At 37.3% G+C, this 19,978-nt stretch overlaps 1 protein-coding gene across 4 annotated transcripts in view; it reads right to left on the bottom strand.

Annotated features, from left to right (window-relative positions):
- Positions 1 to 4,028: 4,028 nt before the first annotated feature.
- The window catches only part of LOC130641625 (endoplasmic reticulum lectin 1-like), a 78,360-nt gene continuing 62,410 nt past the window's right edge, over positions 4,029 to 19,978 (bottom strand). For 2 of the 4 annotated variants that reach the window (XM_057448500.1, XM_057448499.1), the window contains 3 exons: positions 8,274 to 8,351; positions 4,832 to 4,904; positions 4,029 to 4,283 (listed from right to left, as the gene is read on the bottom strand). In XM_057448500.1, coding sequence (XP_057304483.1) covers positions 4,212 to 4,283; positions 4,832 to 4,904; positions 8,274 to 8,351 — 223 coding nt within the window. In that variant the 3' untranslated portion in view covers positions 4,029 to 4,211. Of the gene's footprint in view, positions 4,284 to 4,831; positions 4,905 to 8,273; positions 8,352 to 10,441; positions 11,109 to 19,978 lie in introns of those variants that run through there. The other 2 variants (XR_008982490.1, XM_057448501.1) reach the window with 2 other exon arrangements.

Below are 19,978 nucleotides of genomic sequence, written 5' to 3'. Positions count from 1 at the left end.
AGTTTAAATCGGATGTAACGAAGCTCCTGGAAGGCAAAGGGGTTGAGATCAAGCGGGCTACAACAAAGTACCACCATACATTCACGGCCTTTGTAGAGTCCTACAATAAGGTGCTTGCAGAAAGACTATTCAAACCCCAGGATGCACAGGAGCTAGTCTCCGGCGAGCTTAGTAGCACCTGGATCAAGCACCTGTATACCATCGTCAAAAGCAGTAATACCGAGACTACCATGATCGGCATGAAATCTAACAAGGCCATCAAACTCGATGATTGATTGATTGATTGATTGATTTAATTTATTTACCGTCGGTTATTATATACAATAGTTCTTTAAAAAAAATAATATTTTGCAAAAAACTAATCAAAACCGACCAAATATTTTTATATATTTACAATTTAGATGAAAACTATAATAAATAAATAATAAATAAATAATAAATAAAAGATAAACATTCCCCCTCTGCCATTTTCGTATTGATTACGCAAGTTATGGAATCAATTGCCGACACTCTGTGCATGAACAGTGAGAGCCATTCCATTTTTTAATCATTTGCTTAAATTTAACTAGATCTTCGCAACTCTTCGTATGAAAAGGAAGTTTATTCCAAACTTTTGGGGCTAAACATCGCAAACTGTTTAGACCAAAGGTGCTTGTTTTTACACTGATGGTTTTTAGGTTGTTCATGTTTTGACTTCTTACTGGCCTATCAGTTTCCTCAAAAAGGAAAATATCTTTCATGAAAGAAGGACTGATGTTTCTCCGAATTTTAAATATTTCTATGCATAAATATCTATGCCTTAGTAATTCCATATAATGTTTATTTGGGAGGCAATCAACTGGTCTAGGGTCATCATGAATAAAACTTAAAGCCCTGTTGTGGAGTTTTTCAATTTTCAATAGAGATTTCGAAGAAGAGAAATGCCAAACTAAGGGACAATAATTAAAATTTGCATACACGAAGCTTTGTGCTAAAATAGATCTTGTTTGCAAAGATAGTACATTTTTAAATCTAAATAATGCATTCAGCTGGGCTGAGGCTTTTCGACAAAGATTACTAATGTGCAAGTTGAAATTTAATTTATCATCAATTGTTACTCCTAAAAGTTTTACGGACCTTTCTGATTGTATGACTCTATCGCCAATGTTTATTTCAAGCTTCGAGTTATCAATTTTGGCTCTTGATAGAAGGATCGAATGAAATTTGTTTGGATTTGCTATCATTTTGTTATTATTTAACCAAGAAAGGGCAATTTCGGATTCCCTTTCTAAAGTCTTAATGAGATTTTTAATAGTGTTTGAATAAGCTGATATCGTATTGTCGTCTGCGTAATTATGTAGGTCACTATTTACAATAAAATAAAATAAATCATTCATAAATATATTAAAAATAATTGGGCCCAACACAGAACCCTGAGGCAATAATTGGTGTAGTGTAGCCTTTTCGCAACCTCTGCAAGCGATGGGGCATTGCCATTTTCATTATATTTAATTGGTATTTTGTGATCAATATGCCACTCCCCATGGTTGTCCCAGGTCATACCCTCAACAAACTGGTCCTCAATATGGGCCTGCAGTGTGGCGATATCACACCCGATATATTCCCGGGAGCTGAGCTCTTTGTTTCCCTTTAGAGCGTAGCGGGTTTGGTTTCTTACGGTACCGGCCAGATGCCCAGAGGGGTCGCAAATGGCACAATTTTGCCTTTGTTTTTCATGCCTGCAAATGCTTCCGCCCCCACAGTCTTTGCATATTGATCTTATCCGTCGATGGAGGCAATTTTGACTTCCACCACACTGTTTACAAAAAGCCCTCCGCCTTTGATGGGGGCATATTTATATACCGTCGCACTCTTTACATTCGGGGCAGACGCTTCCGCCGCCGCACTCTCTACACCTTGTCCTCCGTCTTTGATAGGGGCACTTGTTGTTGGCACCCCACCGCTTCGCTTTATCCAGGCAGCATATGCACCATTTTGTCGGTTGAGCGTTATGCTTGATCTTGAAACCGTCCAAAGATAAAAAGTGTTTGCATTTTGACCACCTACATTTCCCTTCCATATTGATTTGTGTTTGTCCCCAAGGGCAAACAAAAATTGCGCTTATTCGATGATATTCCAAGCCCTGGGGTGCTCAAGCTTTACGTACAAGCAAGAAGGTTTTGATTTTTTCAGCTCAACTTTGATTTCGTTCCAGTCTGTTATTAGGTTCGTCTTTTCGTCAATTAGCCTCATATCTGACCTTTCATGTGGATACCATAAAAACAGGGCCTTCTTTTGCCTCCTCAGATTCTTGGGCAAGGCAGTATGCGATTGGGTAAAGAGCCACGGGCTATGCTTTCTGTGTCTACCCGAAATAGCTAATTCAAGCAAGGGCTGCCTTTTTTTATCGAGGTTCTCGTCAGATATCAAATCATCAACCACGAAAAGGCTCTCCTCACCCGCCAATAATGAGAACAGTTTCCGAATCCATTCAAAAAGCTCATTTCCGGGGTCTATCAGGAACACATAGCTATCCTTCCAAAGTGAGCCCCTCTCTAGGTATGTCTTATTCCACCGTAGAGTAGGGCAAAGTATCACTATATTGTGATAGTGTCCCTTGTATTCATTTTCCAACAGGTCTAGGACGCGTTGTGTTTTTCCGCCAGACGTCGGACCTGTAAAGATCGCCGTATGCGGGACTCCTATAACATCCATTTACTAATAGTTGCTCCACTTCCGATTATGAACCTTCGGATATATCCCGGCACATGTAGAGCAAATCAATACACCCCCATGATTGTTTTCCAATAATCCCCGACATGTAGGGCAGAGCTTAGTCCCTCGAGCCTTGTATTCGAGGGGTGGTGGAGTATACCTTAATTTGCCTCGTAGGCACCGCAGGGCATTGTGATACCTTTCAACAAGCCTTGCCTTCTCCGGGCCATCCCCAATGAGTTCAGTATATTGACTTATAATCCTGTATGTGAGTAGATCATACAGGATGAGATAGTCTTCATCCTGTTAAACACCCCGAATTTCCCGATCGATAGCTATGAGATCCAACCCGCGGTATTCAACGATATCTCTATTTGACACAGCCCGCCTCTCCTTCGCTGTAGTCAGGCAACCTATGCAGGTTTGGTTCGATTATTGCCCCTGATTTTAAACTTGTGTAGCGTTAATATTTACTTACAGATCCTACAACATTTGATCTCCATTTGTTAATGCATATTGTGCTCGTCGTAATGCATTATTGACGTCAGCAAAGGTTGGGCGATTAAAAGTTTCATCATATCTAAATCGCACCTTGTTATTACCATGTCTCTCATAATTTTCCCACGCGTACCCCTCATTAAATTGGGCTTGGATATGATCCTGTAGCATAATTATTAGTTCGTATAAGAGCTGCATGTAGATACGACGTTTGGCATTGCCTTTTGATACCCTCCCAAGATCAAGGCAGGGAATGCATGTTTTTGTCAGTCCTTTACCCGTTGACTTGAACTGATTTAAGGGGAGGGATTTTAAACATTTATAACACTGCTTGGTCTCCTTTTCCAAATTTTCCATATTTCTCCTGGAGATATAGAAATTTCACTAAGCGGTCTATTTCGGTTTGGGAACTATACTTGCATATATATATATACAGTAGCACCAATTGTAAACATTGAACGCCATCTTTGGTTGCTCAAAATTGGTATGACTTTCAACGTCTGTATTATGCGAGCTAGTTTACGTATATCATACATATTGTTGCTCTTTTGTTTTAAAAATTTCTCCCTTCCTGTCTGCAAAAAAAAGATTCAATTGTTTTAACTTTCAGTTGGGAGCAGAACGGAAAATTTTATCCCTCAATCAGATTGTGAAAATTACAATTGTCCGTTCCGTTCCATTTCGTTTTTAGGGGAAATTCAACTTAACAAGCGCGTAATACTGGAACTATATTCGGCAGAAATAATTATTCAAGGCGTTTTGAGCGTACAGAGAAGGATCAGATAGAATATTTTTGGTGAAATATAGCTGTAAAATATAAAATTATGACAGGAGGGTTGTAATAGAAAAAATTGGATATATATTCTGAAAAAAAAACCTTTAGTTAACTAAATACGCAATGTAATATTTTTTAAATTTAACAAGAGTTACTGCCACTTTAAATGTTGCGATCAAAAATTCCGCTCCACCATCGAGGCCAATTATGACGTAACGATTTAATTAACTATTCGATGTGAAGATTATGCTGGTGTTTCAAATAAACCAAATTCGTTTGCTTTAGCTATAAGTGGACATAATATTGGAGATTCAACCTAAAAGCATAATAAAATTAGTCACGAAATATCAACAACAAAACTAACCAGTACCTGATGTACACTAATGACTTCAAAACCGAACTGGGGTTGTAAGGTATATACAAAAGTACATGAAAAAGTACATACTTGGTGCAGGGACATAAAAAGTTGTAGTTACCCTTGTCGAAGCTAGTTCCTGATTCTCTGTTCTGAGTTAGGAGTAAAACCGAATATACCTCGGGAAATTCGAGAAACAGTGAAACCGATAAGGGAGCGCTTCACACCAAAACTAAAATCTTGCAGCATAAAATCAACTATTGATTCTTAAAGTTAACAGGCAACACACAATTCAATCAAGGTTTAAACACCTTAATCCATGTTATCAAATTCAATTAATCAAAGTCGACAATGTGATCTTTCATCATCCGCTAATGCTATATTTAGCATGCTTTGGATATAAGAATTATCCCTCTCTTCCCGGCTGTCACATTATGTTTTTTAAGGTTATGCACATCCATACTCACACAGGGTACTGGAATAAGTTTTAAAAGCTTCAGGTAACTTACCCCCACAGTGTAAACACAAGGAGATTTTTCGGTCATGTATATCGATAATTGTTGCCCAATTCCTTTCTTGCAACTAAAAAAACAAATTTGTCTGCTGTTAGCAATGCATTGGCATGGATACTTTTAAACGTAAAGTTGAGAAAAATTAATCATAGAAACAACACCCGTTGCTATTTTAAGCAATATTTTAAAGAATACCCTCGCGGTTTTAACATTCGAGCCTGCTAATGTTTTCAAATACCGTATTTACTCGGGGTGCTCATTTAATTTTGGGTTCTCAAAGAGGGGCGCTTATTCGAGAGGGCTCCTTTAATAAATCAAGAAGACATCCAAATAATTTCAACTTGTTTTTTTAATAAAACAAAAGAACAGTGATAAGGTAAAATAACAGAAGAATAATTATAATTATTTTTTAAACTTCAATGTCTATTCTTTCTCTCAATCTTGATCGATTATTAAAAACGACGGAGTTGCTTCGTTTACGTCAAGATCATCACACGAAACGGTAAATGGATTTACATCAGGCTAGTTAAGTATGTCTAGCTGTTCTTTCAACAATTCGAAACCATCACGACATAGTTGCTTTTCTTTAATACAATAAATGCTTTCATCCTCGCTTCCATCGCCGGCAATATTTAGCGCACATGCTTTGAAAGGTTTGACTATAATTTCCGGAGTCAACTCATTCCATACCTTTAAATCCATTGTTTAATAACTCGTCGCTCAGGTGATTTTAAATTCCCTGCATCTGTGAGTCGATTTATTCCTGCAGTGGACAGCCATTCGTCATACTTTTCAGCTACTGTTGATTTAAAAGGCTTGTTCCATGAAACATCTGGAGCCTGAATATACTTTGTACAACCTCCAGGAATGATAAGCGATGCATTTTTTTTAGCTTTGAGATCTCTACTACTTGTTTAATATGGGATTCATAACTATCCCAAACGAGTAAGCGTTGATCAAAAGAAAACGATTCTAAAATTTTTTGAACAAATTCAATGGTTAATGGCGTTTTCAACCATCCATTCTCGGAAGAAGCAATGACGCATTTCCCACGAAATTTATGGTTTAAGTTTGAAACTTGACGTTTAGCGCCTTCCTACTGTTGATACGGTTGTAGTTCCAACCATATCTTGCCACTCTATTTCATAGATTTGAGAAGGCTTAAAATTGCATCTCATTTGTATTCTTCTAGCATAGATGACATATGAAACAAGCCGATTGATTAACTGTTGTGTATCTTTTTGGTCAACAGATGTACGTCTGCGTAAGGAAAGTCCATGTTTGCGCATAAATTTTTCTTACCAGCCGCGTCTTGCAATAAATGACTCGGATTTTTGACTCGTGTCAAATTCTTCTTTTTCCCTAAATCAAATATCTTCATCAATACAAAAGTTGTGAATGGACAATATGGCGATGATGAGTGAGCAAATATAATTCACGTCAGTGATATCAACAAGCTTGAGTCGAGGAAAACGCGATTTTAATAATGCAAATGCTCTTTCTATGATATTGCGTGTTACGGATTGGGTGTAATTATATTTTTTCTTGATAGAATCAAGAGCATTGATACATTTATAAGATGTCATCATAAATGTTTCCAGTTTGTATGCTACGTCGCCAACCATAAAAGTGCCACTCTTGATGTGTTGCAGAAGGTCGCTATTGTCGAAAACCTTGCATCGTGTACAGAACCAGGCCATCCTGTCTGTAAGCCTCATGTTATGATCGCACACTCCCTGAAGAATTATGGAGGAAAAGCCTTTTGTGTTAATATAATTCTCATTACAAAAGATTGGCCTGATATTTTAATGTGCGTGCCATCTATCGCCCAAATCACACCTTCCATGCCTTTTAGAAGTTTAAACCATTAGCTACTTTGATTATGGAACTTCCAGAAGGTCAAACAATAATAACTGGGACCAAACAACACATAATTGCCTCTGATACTCAACGTGATCTGTATACAAGGGTATTACTGTCTCAAAGTATCCTGGTATCCTAACAGCATAGACACGGTCGGTAGAACTAATTGCAGCAACCAATGGTAGAATTAGGTCAGTTATATACTCTTCATTTGTTTATCTTCTTCGTTTTCTTCTTCACTGAAGGCTAAAAGCGCTAGCACTTTCGCTTTTGAAACAGCCAGATTACAAAGAGCCGTGGTTTCTTAATTATGCAAAAATTATGCAAAAAAAAAAGAAGCTATAATTTTCAACTACTAAACCATTATTTGTCATTAAAATATCGGAGCACTTGGTTCGGTCACTAGGAGCACTTGAAGCAGTTGGAGCATACAGATTTGAATGTCAGGTTTGAAAAAAATAGCACCTATATATTCTTAGATAATGTACCTGTGAAAAAGATACAGAGGTAAAAAATGAAAAAACAGTATAAAACAAGTTTCAAGGTGGTACTTTAAGTTGATTAATTTTCGCGAAGACTAATTTTCGCGATGTTAAAGGAACCCATAACTGACTTAATGTGATAATAAGTGGGGTTCCGAGTTAGTTTCAACTTTCCACAAATTAATAACAATTTGAGGCAACAAACACGAAAACACACAGGAAAAATTTATCACCGTAGAAAGCACGGTACAGAATGAACAAATACTTACATATCAGTGGCCATGTTGCTTTAAAGGGATTTAGAAGGTATTGCTGAGCTGAATACGAAGGTTGCACATGGCTGAATAGGTCTAGTTAGCTAGTAGGCTGAATAAGGCTCAGTAGGCTAGGTATTGCTTCACAAACTGAAGTAGAAACCAGTGTGGTATGATATACCTAGCAGTTATCTAGCAATGTAGTATCAGGAATATTATACTTTAAATTTGATATTATCTGATTAAACAGAAGGAGGGCAAAGCTTTTTCTTCCTCTTAGTTTCTTCTGTTTTTTAGAACGGCGTGCAAGGATGCACTGCGTGCGTTATAAGCGTAAATTTAAACGCAAAATGAAACAGACATTGTGCTGAGCACGTGAGGCACCATATTAAGAACACTGATTATATAAAAGAATACACCTTAGACAAAAAAATTACTAAATTACTAAATCAAGTGTAAAAACGTGACACGAAATACAATCTACACGATAGTATACTTTTAAGATTTAATTACTTTCGATTAAAGCCAATATGTATAAATTATGCTGTTTAAATTTTTATGCTTTCAGTTTCCTATTTCTAGAGGAAACCCTTTAACTGCTTAATTTTGCAAGTGTTGAGTTTGTTATATTAAAAATTAAAAAAATAGAAAGTGCACGCGATCGTAGGAGAAAAACTCTTTTACTGTTAATGATCATCTAATTTACCACCCAGGGCGTTTATTGCCGAAGGGCGATAATTATATAGACAGGGGATGATAAATTGACCTGCAATGATTAATGCCTGCATAGTGCTATAAATTAAAACAAGAAATCCACGAGCGAAAACTAAAAAAACATACATTAACAATACTTGCGCAACTCTAGGTTTGCCAGTGATATCACAAATATCCCCACCACTGTAATAATGCACAACGTGTCTAAAAAATGGAAAACAGAATATAAATAATCCAGTGCTGCTGTCAACGGCTTTCACAGATTACACAGTAGATCATTAGAAAGATTTCCCACGACGTTCCATAATCTTGTGTTTAAAGATATTCCCAGAACTTTAACGTGTCTATTTATTGAATAATATAAATATTATCATTTTATAAACAAGCGAGTTTATTCTAGGCTACGTTTGGACAGCTAGATGAAAGCAATAGATGATTAAAATCTTTCCTTTTTATAAAAGTTCGCTTTCAGTTACGTTTGTCTCGAACGATTTCTGCACTTTTTCTAAATATTCGCTTTCCAAAGTTCGGGTAACCATATTTCTTGAAGCTGATAAGAAATACTACTGATACGAGTATTTCTGTTTATAATATTTATGGTTTCTCACTTCTCTTGCTGTCCAACCGGACTCTCAGTCTATGATCTTTTTTGTTTATATTAGAAAAGAAAATTTTTGGACGGAAAAACTTTCAGATTTTTTTTTGTCCGAAAATTTTGTTTTTTCTAATTTTTTTTTTAAAAGGACTAGTGCTAAAAGTTATATATAGGGTAATCAGAAAATCAAAAACAATGCAGGCTCTATCTATAAAGTTGGATCCTGAAGACCTTTTTTAGATCTTGATGGAATAAATGTACACTTTAAATACTTCTAGCCTTTTTTTGTGTCATTTCCCATAATCATTACTTTAAAATTTGGTTAAAATTCATTCAAACTTACCCACACATTTTTTGACTTCATGTTGACCGAAAATTTTCCCGCTGAAATAAAAAATTGTGTCCGAAAGTTTTTCCGCCGAAAATTTTAGTTCTTAATCTCTATAATATAGCCGTATTTTGTCTGTTCAAAAGGGTTACCGATATTACTTTGACCTTTCGGCAATTTTTAGAAACCAGGGGGTTGTTTAATCGCAAATCTTATTATTAATTGAAATAAATTTTAAAATTAATTTATTTCTGTAATTAATTTAATTACTTCAATTTATTACCATCAGTAAGAAAAATAAATTTAGTGATAAAAATAAATGCGTTATTTTAATACGCTATTTTTAATAATAATTACCCCCGTGACCTCAATCGCCGTTTTCGCTTAGGAGCTACAGAAAACAAATGGGACATTTTACTGATAGTTTTACTTTGTTTTGACCGCTCGCACACAATACACTAATCAAAACGCTTGACTCTCTTTGAAAAATCAATCCAAGACTTTCGCGGCCTGGGCAAACGAAGAAACATGAGGACCGAAACATGATGGCTATTTTAGTTTTTAAAGTAATGGTGGTCAGTGCTGTTTGTAAGTCTGTTTCACCTTTTTGTCTTTTATAGGCTTTTTATTTTCGTAACATTGGTTTTTTGTATGTTCTAAAGTGTTAAGATAAATATATTGTCACGTTTTTTAGCTACGTACAGATCTTAAACGCACCAGTTTTAGGATTTTTGGCTAGAAACGAATATTCTATTAGCTAATAGCCTTACTTTTTACTAATTTTGTTTGGTATAGGAGGTTTTTCTCCAACCCAACATTTATTTTTATGTCGAGGATGTATCCACTTAGCTAGCTCATATATTTACCTAAAAAGTGAGAGTATAAAAATTAAGTTTGGCTATCAATAAATATGGCAATATTCTCAGCAATAAATTTTATGCTAAATGCAGTTTAGCTAGGTAGCTACATCTTTAATTATTTTCCTTAAAACTTTTTTTGCAAATAAAATAGCTGAGCAATTGGTTTAGCTGGAGGTAACGACAGGCTGTTTCCTGTGTTGTCATTTTAACCGAAGTTGTGATAAAGTTTTTTTGGAGAAGGGTACTGTTCAAGTCTGTTTAACTGTACTAAGCAGTTAGCTCAGTGTTAACAATAGCCTGTTTTTTAGAAAAGGCTATTACGCCTATGCGGGTCAGCCCACTGTGACAATTAATTTTTAAACTTTCTTGGGAATCACGCCTGTACGAATGTGGAGCAATCTTTACCTGGACTAACCGCTTAGCCCTGTGCTAGCGAAGGACTGTTCTTGTGTTTTCTTTTAAACAGAGCCTGCAAGAAAGTTTTTTTCAACAGGGTATTATCCCTATACACCTGTGTAACACCGTTTAACTGTACTAAGCGCCCAGTCCGGTGTCACGATTAATTTTTTAACTTTTACAAAAACTTATTCCGCAAAATGAAATAATATTGGCCGATTGTTTTTGCTATGACGGAGTCACAACGGTTGTAAACTGTGTTTTTATTTCAGCCTTTGTTATTTATTATTTATTTAGATTTATTATTTATTTAGAAAGTTTTTTTTTGAAAAATATGTTGCAGTCGCAACACTATAATGGTGTGTGCGCTTCACTTGATTTACGACATACTGCATACCTGTACTTAAGCGCTCCACCTGACTGTGTCGCACAGTTTGCAGTTCTTTTTAAGCGCTCCTTAGGGCGTTCAACAACAGTTACTTGTGGCTCATCCCGGCGATTCGACGCCGGGTTTCCCGGCTAGTCTCTACAATAATAGCCGTATTTTGTGTGTTCAAAAGGGTTAGCGACATTTTTTTGACCTTTAGAAATTTTTAGAAACCAGGGGGTTGTTTAATTGTAAATTTTATTATTGGTCAAAATTTTATTATTGGTCAAAATAAATTACAACAAGAAGCCCTGGGGGCTCTAAGAATTTCCGCTCGCTACCAAAATATTTGATGACAACCTGCTAATTCGTTGTTATCGTGCCAAACATTCGAAGAGGTTTGGTGCTTGAAGCTCTGAAGATAAAACACACAAGTGACATTACATCTTACAACAAACGCAAACAAAACGAAACGTGTCAAAATAAACTCACACTTTAAAAGAAATTGCGAACAAAAATTATAGCCTATCATTCATGGTTGAAACGTTTATGGTCTTAAACGGCATTTAGTTGACAAAAAAACAAGATTTTGATGCCACCATCATGTTCAGCATACTTTTTTTATTAACTGTGCCAAATTTTGTCGAAAATAAAGTAGTTTAAATTTTTGGACCAATTTTGGCCTAAAATGACATTTCAGGTGGCAAAAAATCAAAATTTTGATGCCACCATCATGTTCAGCATATTTTTTCTATTAACTGTGCCAAATTTTGTCGAAAATAAAGTAGTTTTAAATTTTTGGACCAATTTTGGCCTAAAATGACATTTCAGGTGGCAAAAAATCAAAATTTTGATGTCACCATCATGTTCAGCATATTTTTTTGTGATCTGTGCAAAATTTTGTCGAAAATAAAGTAGTTTTAATTTTTGGACCAATTTTTGCTAAAATGAGATTTAGGTGGCCAAAAATCGAAATTTTGATGTCACCATCATGTTCAGCATACTTTTTTTGTTAACTGTGCCAAATTTTGTGGAAAATAAAGTAGTTTTAATTTTTGGACAAATTTTGGCCTAAAATGACATTTAAGGGGGCCAAAAAATCGAAATTTTGATGTCACCATCATGTTCAGTATACTTTTTTTGTTAACTGTGCCAAATATTGTGGAAAATAAAGTAGTTTTAATTTTTGAACCAATTTTGGCGTAAAATGACATTTAGGTAACAAAAAATCAGAGGAACGTGAAATCCCAGGGTCGATTTTTTCTCAAAAAATGCTCCAAAAGAAAAAACGACGGTTTCAAAGAATTTCCTACGCCTTCGGGCGCGGAAATTCAAAAATTAATTATTTCCTTACATAATTTAATTAATTTAATTGATATACCTCTAATTCAAATAATAAATTAAGTGAATAAAATGAATTCATTATTTTAATGCGCCATTTTTAATAATAATTTACCCCCGTGACCTTAATCGCCGATTCCGCTCAGAAGCCACAGAAGAGATAGAGAAATGTTCGTTCTAGGACAGCGCACGCACATATTGGGAAATTCCATAAGTCACCCATTAGTAACCAACACAAAATAATATGAAATGCTAATAACTAACACATAATAATATATATATATATCAGACATACATGACGTCATCTGCCAACACAAAATAATATGAAATAATAGATATATTAAATACTAACACATAATCATATAAACGAAATCATGTGACGTCATGCGCAATAGCGTATACAGAATATAAGTAAAAATTAATAAACTTAGAAAAATTGTTAGTTGGAATCAAAAAATTTTATAATAAATGGATAAAACTGTTATAGAATTGAGATCTATTGCGAAGGCGCGGGGTCTACATGGATACTATAGGCTACGCAAACCAAACCTTGTTTCTTTATTAGAAGCCACTACAGCACCAACTCCCACAGAGTATGTACCTATGTACTATTCTACCAACACCAGAGGCCATGAACATCTTCGAGCTCCAAGAGATTTTGAAGACCTGTCCATTGGTAAAAAGTAAACTGCGAGAGTGGTCTGATTGGTTAGTGAACTATGTGTCAGAGTCTATAAAGAAGGGTGTCAATAGCGCATATAACACGTTCAAAAACAATGTGATGAAACTCTACAACAGGGTCATGGTTGCAACGCTTCATGACTAGGTTGAGCAAGAGGCAATCGAGGATCATGCTACAGAGCAACCTAATCAAGATTTTACGCCTCGGGAGCATAAGCATGCATTACATAAAACATTCAGGAGTTTCCGCATAGCTGGCATAGATGGAACAGATATTGATGGATATCTTGATATGATACGATCACATGTAAAAAATTTGATAAAGAACCAATTGGAACAAATGGGATCTGCAAAGATACAGTGCTCTCTATGAATACTATGGAAAAAACAAATCGATGGTACCTACGAGTTTATCGAGGTTGATAAGGTATTTCATAGCAATATGACATCAGTATTTCAGGGCACAATCGTTGATGAAGTGATGGATACAATGTTCGCACAAATCAGAACGCATGTGGAGAATCCCACGCTGCCCAAGAGTGGTTTTAGTATCGGCCGCATCCTACATCTCGACGTGGACTTTCATAAACTAAAGCTAACGAGAGGTTCCTCGTATATCAAAACACCCAGATGGATCGCAATGAAGAAGGCTATCATCAATCCAAATAACAACGATCAAGAATGCTTCCGATGGGCTGAGATTGCAGCGTTGCATAATGAAGATATTGACATTCACCCAGAACGTATAAGCAAGCTTCGACCATATGTGGATCGATATAACTGGCAGGGCATTGAGTTTCCAACAAGCATCAAGGATATCTCCAAGTTTGAAAAGAACAACCCAGACATCGCGGTGAACGTCTTTTACATGACAGGGAAGACTTTTAATATCCTGCGCCGATCGACATTTAATGAAAGAGAGAAGCAGGCTAATCTGTTATTGCTTACTGATAATAAGAAAAATCATTATACAACCGTCAAAAATATTTCGAGATTATTGGGTAGCGAGATATCGAAGAACCACGGAAAAATGCATTTTTGTCTGAATTGCTTGCAGGGGTTTCAAACAACGCAATCCAGAGACAATCACTATACCTACTGCAAAGATAATGACGGTAAAGATAACGATGCCGAGTGAAAAAGAAAAATGGTTATATTATCAAGATGGTCAGCAGCAATTCAAAGTACCATTCGTTATATATGCGGATTTTGAAAGCCTATTTATTCCGATGAAAGAAAATGCTTGGGATACTAAGACTAAGACGTTGAATAAGCATGAACCATGCGTCTGGGCAACATATAGTACCTTTGCTTACGGGTCCGTGCCAGATCCACTAGCAGTCTACAGGGGTGAAGACTGTGTGAAGAAGTTCGTTGATCATCTAGAGGATGAGGTAAAGCGAATCTACAACACATACCCTCAACACGATATGATACCATTAACGGAGGTACTAAAAAGGGAGCACGACTCCGCCACTAGTTGCCACACATGCATGAAGCCATTCAACGATGAAAATCGTAAAGTTCGAGACCACTGCCATTACACAGGCTTATATCGAGGAGCAAGCCCATAATACCTGCAATCTTAAATACAGGATACCAAACCATGTACCAGTCATATTTCACAACCTATCAGGGCACGATGCTCACTTATTTACCCGCGAATTGTGGAGAAATATGATACTCAGGATATCGGTTGCATAGCCGAGAATACCGAGAAGTACATATCATTTAATGTGAAAATCAATGTACCCATTGCAGGCATGGGATATGGCGATGGTGAATTTCACAAAAAGATCGAAATAAGATTTATAGACAGCTGTCGGTTTATGGCATCCTCATTGGAGAAATTGGCATCTAATCTTATTGGTACGAACACGGCAGGCATGAAATGCCAGCAGTGCGCTGATACATGCTTGGAATTTAAGAACATTGATGATGAGTATATAGCAAGCTTTTGGTGCAGCAGTTGTGAATCAAATACCTCGACGCAGTTAGATAAGGATCGAGTTAAGACCAATACACCAGTCATGAGCTACTACTTTAGCGATGATGAGTTATTCCGGCTCATGCTTAAGAAAGGCATATACCCATACGAATACATGAATGGTTGGCGAAGATTCGAGGAGACTGAGCTACCATCGAAGGAGGTCTTCTATAGTACCCTTAATATGAAGGGTATCAGTGACAACGACTATGAACATGCAACAAAAAGTGTGGAATGCTATTACTCCAAAGGGCACAGATACTACCATGGGTGACTACCACGATGCTTATTTAGTGATGGATGTCCTCCTATTAACTGATATTTTTTAAAACTTTAGATGTGTGTGTCATACTAACTACAAGCTCGATCCCGCTAATTTCTACAGCGCTCCAGGCCTGGCCTGGAAAGCAGCACTCAAGTACACGGGTGTACAGCTTGAGCTACTGACGGATCCTGACATGCTCCTGATGGTAGAACGCGGAATACGGGGTGGTATTACACAGTCTGCACACCGGTACGCGAGAGCGAACAACAAATATATGGGGGACCAATATGATCCAGAGGTTGATGCGTCATACTTACAGTATCTCGATGCCAACAACCTATATAACTGGGTTATGCAACAGCCTCTACCAACACATGGCTTCAAATGGGTATCAAATGAAGCTGGTATCAGATAATAAGCATGGGTACCTCCTGGAGGTAGATATTGATTACCCAAAGGAACTCCACGATAAACATAATGAACTACCCTTCATGCCGGAGCGTAGGGTGGTATACAGGGTTGAAAAATTGATCCCTAATCTCGAACATAAGCGGAAATACGTGGTACACATCGGAGCTCTACATCAAGCCCTGAAACACGGGCTCGAGCTTAAAAAGGTGCACCGCGCTATTCAGTTTCAACATAGTGCCTGGCTCCGGGACTATATCGAACACAATACCATGCTAAGGACAGCCGCCAAAAACGAGTTCGAGAAAGATTTTTACAAGTTAATGAATCTGGCGGTGTTCGGAAAAACGATGGAGAACATCAGGAACCATCGGAACATCAAGCTAGTCACCAAAGAAGCCGCATATACGAAGCTCGTAATGAAGCCCAATTTCAAGGATGGAAACTACTTTAGCAGTCACCTCATGGGTGTGGAGATGGGTAAGATTAGTATCAAAATGAACAAGCCCGTGTACATTGGCCAAGCTATTTTAGACCAGTCAAAGACCGTGATGTACGAATTTCAGTAAAATACAACTGTGTTATATGGATACGGATAGCTTCATTTACCACATAAGAACGGAAGATTTTTATCGGGATATTGCCGATGATGTGTAGGCACGTTTTGACACAAGTGCTTATAGCAAAGATGATGGTAGGCCTCTCCCCATTGGGAAGAACAAAAAAGTCGTAGGCTTGATGAAGGATGAGCTAGGTGGTAAGATAATGACTTCCTTTATAACTTTGAGACCGAAAGCTTACGCCTATAAAGCCTTAACTAAAGGGGGGGTGATCGTAAGGCCATAGGGGTAAAAAAAGCTGTCACAAAGAAATGTAAAACCTTCGAGGCCTATGAGCACTGTCTGAGGGAAGGCATCGATATTAACAAAACTTGGCGCTGTATACAGAACAAAGGCCATAATTTATACACACAGGAGGTGAATAAAATTGCCCTTAATACCGCTGATGATAAGCGGATCATTCAGGCGGATTAAATAACAACGCTTGCCCGAGGTCATTATATGTTGAAGGAGAAATAAAATGGAATTATTGCTACTGATCGCGATATTGCTCCCATATATATTGACACTTACATTCATCTATAGGTACCGCTATATAATAAATAGAATGTCTTCATTAGCAGAAATATTTGACGATATTGCCAATACACCAGAAGCGCCTCAGCAACCCATAGATAAGCGCCAGATTCTCAAAATCGAAGCCACATCTTTTACCGAAAAAATGTACTGAGGCATTCCTGGACAAAGCATCACCTGAGGTTATCGAAAAAATTTATAATGATTTTACTGAACGAGAGTTGGTTGAAAAGGGGCAGAGTACTGCCAGAGCTCTTTCGTGTCACGCTATTAGCTTATACACGAAGGCTATAGGCAACGTGGTAACCCTCGATAGCCCTGAAGGTTTGAGGAGAGATATTGAAAATGACCCCATAATCCGCGAAAGTATGGCTGATTTAGGTATCCTCGTCTACACGACGTTCGGAAAATTTTTAGCGCCTCTTTTAGTTGCGGCGCACACGATTAATCACACCCAGCTCTCAGCGTCCAAGGTAGTTAAAGAAAAGGTTGATGAAGAGCAACAAAAAGATGAGCAGCGCGTGTAGTATTATTATCAATCAACAAAAACAACAAACAGAGACCGTTGAAAAAATTGTTGAAGTGCACAAAAAGCACTCGGGAAGGGTTGCACAAGGTCACAGACTAGCTGCACTGATGAGAGAGAGGAAGCTCGGAATAGCTTCATCCAAGATAGAACCCATAACGTTTAGAGAGTTCCTGCGATACTTTGAGAGAGATTTAAATACTCCTGAGGCTATAATAACAGGGAAAAAAGAGACTATGGAGATACTTGAGGAACAGGGGCTATCCCTCGTTCTTAATGTAAAAAAGAAGTGATTTTATAACTCGTTGGAGTTATAAGAAAATGACTGAGGAAACTAATCAAGTAATTACCAAGAAAAACGAGGGCCGTGTTGCTGCTGGGAAGAGAATTGCGGAATGGAATCGTAAGAACAAGGCTGACTTGAAGAAGAAAATGGACAAAGGTACTTCACAAGAGAGTCAGGTACCTGTGGCAGGTTCCTCCAAGTTCATGGGAAGTGGGTATATATATATGGCGCTGGAAGCCTTATTATCCTCGCATGTATCGGAGGTGCCTACTATTTTACTCGTAAAAAATCCGCGGTTACCAAAGAGCTTCCTGCAGTGGCTCAGCAACCAAGCGTTAGGCAGCAGCCTAAGGCAGATATTGATATTTTTCATATGCGATAGACCTATAATAAACAATGAGTTCGAATGTTACCCCACATCTCTAGATTATAGACATGGTGTACGAAAGTGTCGTTGACCTTGCGTTCACATTTGCATACGCAATGATCGGTAAGCGATTTTTAGGGATCTCGAGTCCCAGCACAAAACTCGACACGAATGATGTTATGAAGATGGTGGCCTATTTTACAGCTAGACGAGGAAGTCGTGAAATGGCAGTGAGTAAAGGATGGTTGCCAGCGAGTATAGTCCCGAAGAAGTAAGCACATGCAAATTTCGTGCATACCAAATGGTATACACGAAGGATAAATGACTCTAGACATCGTTAAAGATCCGTGCACTACAATTTTTACCGAGCCTACGTCGTGTGGTAAAACTCAAAGAGTTCTGGACCTGCTTGAGAATGAGTACAGAGGACAATTCCACAATATCGTTATACTCTGCCCCACCATCCGCTGGAACAAGACTTACTTGGAAAGATCTTCACTTTGGAGAGGTCCATATGTATTCCTTATTGATCCACGAGATCAACTCTTTTGCTGGATAGAACAACTGTCGAAGCTTTTAGCGGGTGAAGAAAGCCTATTCATTATAGATGATATGATATGATATTTTGAACAAGGCATGACAATGTTTACTTATCACGAGGTTAGCATAAAGCTTATTTGTACTTTTTGCAATTTTGTGTTTTGTATAATATATATTGTAAGTATATGTCCAATCTCGATTTTAGTTTTAAATATAAAAAGAATTTGCCAATAGCTATAGCAACTTATAGCATGCTTTATTTTAAGGCATTATAAAGGATAGCATTTCTCAAAAAAGCGAAGAACATCAAGGCTCGATGTTCACACTATTCTTGTAAAAACAGCGTGCAGAATTTACATCAACTGTAAAAAGTAATTTTTCCGTTGTTACTGTTTTTAACACTACAGACTGTGATTCAGTGTTGTTGTCGTTATAAAAAACTTAAGCGTAAAACCCAAACTTAAATTAATGTTTACATCTGTTACGTTACGATCGTTATATTCGATTCTAAAATTCGAAAACGCTACATTGTTATCTTCTTTGATTTTAAGCATGATTTTCTGGATTATAAGTTTTGGTCTGTAAGGCAAACTGTTCTTTTATTATTTTGGATTGAAATATTCAGGTAGATATACAAAATACCGAATGGTTTAAATTTTTATTTTTCTCTTTTATGTGTTTTCAAATATTAATTTCTTATATTTTGAGCATAACTGTATAGCTGAATTTGTAAAACTTAACCAAGAATGTTGGATTTTTTTAATGTTTGGTATTGTTTTTTTCCCTGGTGTACTTCTGGAATGGCAAAAAAGTATAGTTTTAGCGTATCTCGCTTTCTACGTAACGGTTGTTAGACAGCTTTGATTTTTTTGGACATTTTCCTTTTTTATTTGATATAATTTTGTTGTTGTTGTTGCACATGCTTATATCTTTAGACGTTTTGTTTTAGCGGTTATAAACGTAGAATAATACAGATTGTGAGCAACCTCAATCGCAGGGCTTTTTTCTTTTTTTGCCAACCCGTTATAAAAGACGCAAAGACCCCAGGGTCGAGGTTGAAATGTGTTGTATGTTTTTGTTTGTTATCCCTTACATCGGTTTAATGAAAGATTCAGTGGATTCTTTCACGGGAATTCATCTAGTCTCTTTAATAATACCCGTATTCTGTCTGTCTGTCCGCGAAAGCCGCGTCCTGTTATGGAAACACGAAATGCGATATATAAAGGACGGGCGACCCCGTGGATTTTTCCACGGGTTAACGGCTAGTCTATATAATAATACGCCAGTTCCGTGTGTCTGTAACAGGCAAAGTGGATGTGCTCATTTTTCTTTGAAAAATGTATGTCTAATATGTTAAATTTTCTGACGTTACGACGCGACAAAAATAACACTACTTGAAGGTCAATATCCTATATTAAATTAATGAAGCCATTACAGTGCACTCAAAACTTTGAGGCTAAATAACTTGAAAACGAGGTGGTGACGTCAATGATTTTTCACCGCGTGGGTAACTAGGGACCACCAGGGACCAATTTGGGTAATTTTCCCAAACCTGGGTCCCCAAATCCGTTTCGGAATGGACGGGTTGATGACGTCATCAAAAAACCTTCAAATCCTAATATCTGCAACCGTTTGTTAAAAGTACTTGATCCAATACATTTTAGAGATAGGGAAATGTATGTTCTGGCACAGTCGCGCATACGCGCACGCCACAGTCAAGCACAACTGATCCCCGCTCATCCAGTACC

The sequence above is a fragment of the Hydractinia symbiolongicarpus genome, chromosome 4, assembly GCF_029227915.1.
Source record: "Hydractinia symbiolongicarpus strain clone_291-10 chromosome 4, HSymV2.1, whole genome shotgun sequence".
Taxonomy (NCBI): Eukaryota; Metazoa; Cnidaria; class Hydrozoa; order Anthoathecata; family Hydractiniidae; genus Hydractinia; species Hydractinia symbiolongicarpus.
Note: the sequence above shows the minus strand (reverse complement) of the source record. Positions and strands in the feature narration are given on the sequence as shown.